At 46.2% G+C, this 6,000-nt stretch overlaps 1 protein-coding gene across 2 annotated transcripts in view; it reads left to right on the top strand.

Annotated features, from left to right (window-relative positions):
* The window catches only part of plekhh3 (pleckstrin homology, MyTH4 and FERM domain containing H3), a 37,925-nt gene extending 32,245 nt beyond the window's left edge, over positions 1-5,680 (top strand). Inside the window, exons 8-13 of one of the 2 annotated variants that reach the window (XM_035406361.1) lie at positions 1,123-1,330; positions 1,587-1,723; positions 2,298-2,418; positions 2,525-3,103; positions 3,216-3,407; positions 3,873-5,680. In XM_035406361.1, the coding sequence (XP_035262252.1) occupies positions 1,123-1,330; positions 1,587-1,723; positions 2,298-2,418; positions 2,525-3,103; positions 3,216-3,407; positions 3,873-4,010 (1,375 nt within the window). In that variant the 3' untranslated portion in view covers positions 4,011-5,680. The remainder of the gene's footprint in view (positions 1-1,122; positions 1,331-1,586; positions 1,724-2,297; positions 2,419-2,524; positions 3,104-3,215; positions 3,408-3,872) is intronic. The other variant, XM_035406363.1, reaches the window with a different exon arrangement.
* Positions 5,681-6,000: the final 320 nt, after the last annotated feature.

Genomic DNA, 6,000 nt, shown 5'->3' on the forward strand with positions numbered 1-6,000 from the left:
ACGTCCTGTTTTGTGCCGGGCATCCAGGGAATCAAAGAGAAATACCTTCAGTGCGGTCACGTTGCCGAAACAATGCAGACCCACTGAGTGGAATTTCCTCCCCCCGCACTGCCAGAGAGGATGACCTGGAGGAAGCCCCATTGCGCCCAAGTTCACGAGTGGAACCTGGGTTTTCCTGCTGGCCTCTGCGGAAACTTTCTACAGCTTTTAATGTCTTTTTTGAGGTGTACAGGAAGGATAAGCTTTTTATAGCCTTTTTTAAAATGGTACTGACAGCAAAGCATTTGTCATACAATTTATGAGTCATGGTGAAAACCATCTCTACGGTTTGCACCAGAACCAAAACCCAATATAGAATGTGTTACATGTGTAAGACTTTTGTGTTCAGCATAATTATTCACATTGCTATTTAGGTGCCCTTAAAATGAATGGCGTCTTTTTGATGTAAATTATAATTGATGAAAAACAGTATGTATTTTGTATGTTGAAAAAAAGTTTTCAACATACAAAAATGTCAAGTTACTCACACATACAAAGCACTGTTTATAAGCCATTCATTAAAATCTAGGCCCGCCATTAAAAGTATTGATATCAATTTACAATATTGTTTCATGTAAATCCAAGTAACAGGAAACATGAAACAAGCTGTATTCCAAAGCTATGCTACACAATGTTTACTATTTTTTTGAAAGTAACTTGGAGCATTTGAGATGATGTAATCAGGCAGGAAAAAGAAGAAGGAAAAAAAGCAAAATCCAAAGTTTGTGGCTTTCTTGTGTGGATGTGTGAAGTTGTTTGTGAATTCTGTCTGTTGAAGTGGGGTCAGAAGGTACAGAAATGAATGTTTTTAAGGGCTGAGAGTGTGTGGTCATTGTGGTTATTTCTGTAGGGAACCCTGAAAAGTGTCCAACTCTCAGTGCTGTATTGGTATGGGGCTTGCCGCCCTGCAAAGGCGTAACTTGGCGGGATAGCATACCTGCTATTCCAATTTCATCCTTGTCCCAATTTAACCATTTTACCTTGTTTAGCTACATGCTTTTACGTTGCTTGGCTTATGCCTTGTTGATTTCAGTAGGTTCCACCCAGCTATCAAACACATTATCTGCTGTCTGCCCTTCTCAGAGTCCAGAGCCTGCATCCAGATACGGAGATGGACAACTATGCGTCCTTCATCGCAGAAGCCCTGGAGAAGACGCGGTGCCGGGAATTTGTGCCTTCCTGGGAGGAGATTCAGGTTCTGATGAGCCGGCAGGAGATGATGTGCACAGTGCACTACCCCGGACCGGGGTCCTGCCAGGTTCCCATCAGCTCCCACACCACAGCCGATGAGGTGAGGCCTGGTCTTTCTCATCAGAAAGACCGCTGCATTCGAGGACCTCCTAAGCCTACAGTGGACCACTTGCAGTGGTTTAGCTCTGGGAGTTTCCAATTCTCGCTTCCATTTAAATTCAACTTATAACAATATGGCGGAATCCCAGCTGCTTTTGGGCTTGTCGGCACACGGTCTGAACTTGATGGTCTCTCCAGGCGTTTGCATGCAGTGGCCTGGACTGATGTTCAGCCTTTTCTCTCTCCATCCCTCTCAGCTGGTGAAGAAGATGTTGGAGCGGCTGGGGTTGCAGCACAGCCACAACACCTTTGCTCTTTTTGAGCAAAGCGCACACTGGGAGCGACCAGTAGGAGGCAGCACCATCATTGCTGACATCCTGACCAGATTTGAAAAGTAAATGCCACTCGAAGCTCAGATGAACCCATACTGAAGGCACTGAGTTCATACGGTTCTCTTACCCTGCTTTCTCAATACGTATTACACAACCAGTAAATAGAAATCTTTTTTTTTTTCAGCCTTTCCTCTGTGGATTGTATTTCGTGTACAAATGCAGACATTTACAGCCGTGCATATTTTCCAAAATTAGATTAATCACCTTGTATTTTTTGACCCAGTTCCTTTTAGCACAGCATGTTTCTGTGGTACACACAACACACCCAACATGAGGGTGAACCTGTTGCTGAGCCTTCCTCCACAATGAGATTATAATCTTGGCAGGGATGAAGGGATTAGTGTTAGGTGTGTGCTACTGGACCATAAACTACAAATGCAGATAAATAGAGACACAGTCACACTCAGTGAATGTTGAATGCAGCGCATGGGCATATATGAGCGAACGCAGCTGAGGCCACTGTGTAGGTGTTCAGTGGGCACAGGGTAGGGCCAGGATACCTATCAGAGTTCCACCTCGTAAGTCAACACTGAGCATTCCTGAACATTCCCGCTCACCTTCCCTGTTATTTTGCAGCCTTTCCACCAAGGAACCTGAGTCAGATGCTCAGTGGAGTCTCTGCTTCAAGTTGTACTGCTTCCTGGACACAGAAAGCATCCCTACCGACAGCATTGAGTACACGTTCCTCTTTGAGCAGGTAAAGCCTAAAGCAAGCTTATTTTCCCTTTTTTATTTGATCAAGGGAATAGAATCTAAAATGTCAAGTGAACCTCATTATTTTCTCTTGTTTGGTTATTTTATAGGTTCTTATGTCCACTGTTTCATACAGGGTGAATAGGAGGTGTGATGCGTTGATCAGATGCCAAGTGATTGACAGGGTCCTTTCCTTGCAGTGCCACGAGATGATGGTGAGGGGTCACCTCCCAGCCTCGGAAGAGGACCTGCAGGCCCTGGCCGCCCTGCGGCTCCAGTCTCTAATCGGGGACTTCAGCACCCATTCCCCTTGCCCGTCCTTGGATGAGCTTTTCCCTGGCCACGTGGTAGAGGCACGGGTTCTGCTTGCCCTCAAGACCCCCCAACCCCCTTCGTCCACGGCCCCCGCCCCCCAGGCACCACCCTCCGGCTGCCCCCAGCGCTTCCCCAACGGCCTCCTCACTGGGGCGCTGTGGAGCCACACGGCTGCCCACAAGCAGAAGGCAGAGCAGGACCTGCGCCTGCGGGGCCGACTGAAGGAGGAGGGCGCGCTGGTGATGGGGGCCATCGTGGAGCGCTGGAAGAGCCTGGCAGGGTCCAGCCGGCAGGAGAGCATGGCCGCCTACCTCACAATCGCTCGGCAGTGGCCCGGTTTCGGCTGCACGCTGTATGAGGTAGACTTCTACATTGTAAGTGTGCCCCTCATTTTTGAATTGCTAAGCACAGACAAGCTGTTCCCTGTTTGCGGAGTAAAGGTGGCTAAAGTTTGTGTTCCCTTTTCTTTTTTTTTTGAATGGCCAGAGCTCCACAGGCTGTTTTTCACAGAAGTTGTGGTTGGCAGTGGCAGCAAAGTCAGTGTCACTTTACAGGCAGGGGGATGCAGAGGCCTTGGAGTCTTTCCCCTATGGACAAATCTGTTCCTATGGAGTATCCGACAGCAGCACCTTCAAGATCACCACTGGGGACCGAGATCTGCTGTTCGAGACCAGTAAGGTACAGTTGGGGAGCGGGTGTGTGGATGTGCAATTCGACATTGCCATTAGAAGCCCTATAAGAAAGCTGATTTACTCCTGAAGAGATTGTCTTTGGGTTCTCTACATAAGACTATTCGTGAGTGTTTTACATCACCATGATAATTGTTCCTCTTTTCCTGAATCTGTCAGCAGAATCCACTTTAACAGGCACTTACAAATCCTGTTGCCCATGAGGTCGGCTAGGCATTGCTTCCAGTGTCTGCTGTAGATGTTTTGATCCGACGTTCTACCACACAAAAACAGCAAGCGTTAGCACTTCATTAGGGAGTTCATCTGAACATTGCTATGGATTTGTGTTGCAGTACCTTGCACACAACTGTCGTACACCTGTGTGAGCTTGCGCAGGGTTACAATCGTGGATTTCAGGCTGCCACTGAACTATAACAGGTGTAACAATCTCTTCCCCTTCTGCTCCCTTCTGCAGCTGACAGAAATTATGCAGCTGATGAATGCCTACTTCAGTGCAGCGTGCCGACAGCGGATGCAAGGCGGTGGGACTGAGACTGAGGAAGGCTTTTGTTACACCCCCAGCGTCCTGGAGGTGCCCTCGCACCCAGTCTGAGGTGACCGCCCCACGAACCACAACGCTGAGACTGTTTGAGCACCGAGCTTTGTCTGCGTGGAGGACGGAACAACAAACAAACATTAGGGTGTTGACCTATTCAGCTAAAACAATACAGTTCACCAAGCTGTCAAACTCAACAGTGGGGGTGGGGGGGGGGAACGGCGAGCCAAGCCAGAAATTGACAGAACAATGTTCTCACGAAGAGCAGGAGAGATGTGCATGCGACACGTTTCTCTGCCCAACTCGGCTCACGTGGGACGTTATTGTGCTGGACAGCACATGATCACCGTCCTTACATATGGAGAATGGAGAAGGAAAAAAAACACAAATTCTTGACCTTGGGGTCCTGCAGAGCTTCCATCTCCAGAAGCTGATGGCTCTACAAATTCCAGTGATTTCAGTGCGTACTGTACACACTGAAGTCAGTAAGTCATTTCTCATCATCATCGGCACGTGACTTTTCCCTCCGAAATGCCCATGGTGCGAATTGACGCTGGGTGGGGGGTGGGGCGAGGGAATGAAATGGCTATTTTCCTTCAGTGTGGGTGATGTGTAGCAGAAAACACTGAAGTAGAGGACCCCGGAATGACGGCACAGGATTAATCTTTCTTTACAGAATTCCCTTCACAGAGCTGCTCGTTCAAGGTCTGGTCAAGCTGAAGGAAAACACACTGACACTTTGGCTAATGGTCTGTTTTTCATCCCGCAACACCAGATGTATTCTTTCCAGTATGTGGCAATGACTGTAACAGAGCGACAGCATTAAGCACTAATCTCACCTCTCCCCAGCCTAACAAAGTGCATTAATTCTACCATCTCCTGTCTGCTGACACTTAAAATGACTTTGCAGCTTACATAACCTCTTACGAGAGTTGATTGGAATGACTGAAGTTTGGAAAGCTGGGACTGACTGATCTTCACCAACCTGTACCACAGAGGCTCAGTACTCCTGTCAGGACATGCACACACTCGACTGTTTAATTGGAATTCTGTTTTGTACACACATAAATGTCATAATCACTACTTGTACAAAATCTGAAAATGCACCTCTGCCCACAAATGCCGTCTTTTGTCTGCTGAACTTTCACAATGTAGCTGTAGCTTTTTTTTGTTATTAATATTATTTATGAATATGGTGGTGTTGTGTTGAGTTTTTTTTAATTTTACTTTTTAATATTTAATTTTGCCGTTTTTTGTATGTCTTTATAAGGACCTATATTATATACAAAAATTATTCTTACCATTTTGAGTATAATCCTGGCTTTCAGGGTAACTCGTACCTTTTGTTTTAAAAGTTCATAGTGCCCTCTGTTGGCAGTGTTTTCTTGATGCATTCCAAACGCAACTACCACACAGTGATATGGTAAACTGCTGTTGCTTCTGATCTTTATCTGGTTTGAATGAATCAAACCTCACCCAAAGCAGAAATTCATGTGCTATTGCCAGGACCAAAGAAAAAGTGTGGATCTCTCCGAATGACACACTGAGGATGTTTCCCTGAAGCTAGTCTTTCCGCAACTACATTGTCAACATCCACTGCTTAGTTCACTGTCCGTCATTGCCCATATATTAGTAATGTGGTTCTTGAGGAGAGTGGGCTATATTTAATAATTTTACAATTCATTCATTTTGTGTCCCCCTCTGTAATAAAAATAGCAAAAGGTTGATATGATCGTCATTTGTCGTATAACAACTCAACTCAGTGTCATTGTTTAGTGCAGTGGTCTCCAACCCTGGTCCTGGATAGCTACAGGGTCTGGTTTTCATGGTGACTCTGCACTTCATGAATCAATTAGAGCAGTTAACTCAACTCACCTGGTGTCTTGGGTCTCAACTGGGTGCTTATTTTAAGGTTAAAACAAACACCAGCAGACCTTGTAGCTCTCCAGGACCAGGGTTGGAGACCACTGGTTTAGTGAATACAGTTGCACCATTTAATTTCAGGTTTTTTCAAAGGCTATCCAGTCATGCACTGGCATTTATCAGG

Source organism: Anguilla anguilla, chromosome 2 (genome assembly GCF_013347855.1).
Source record: "Anguilla anguilla isolate fAngAng1 chromosome 2, fAngAng1.pri, whole genome shotgun sequence".
Lineage (NCBI taxonomy): Eukaryota > Metazoa > Chordata > Actinopteri > Anguilliformes > Anguillidae > Anguilla > Anguilla anguilla.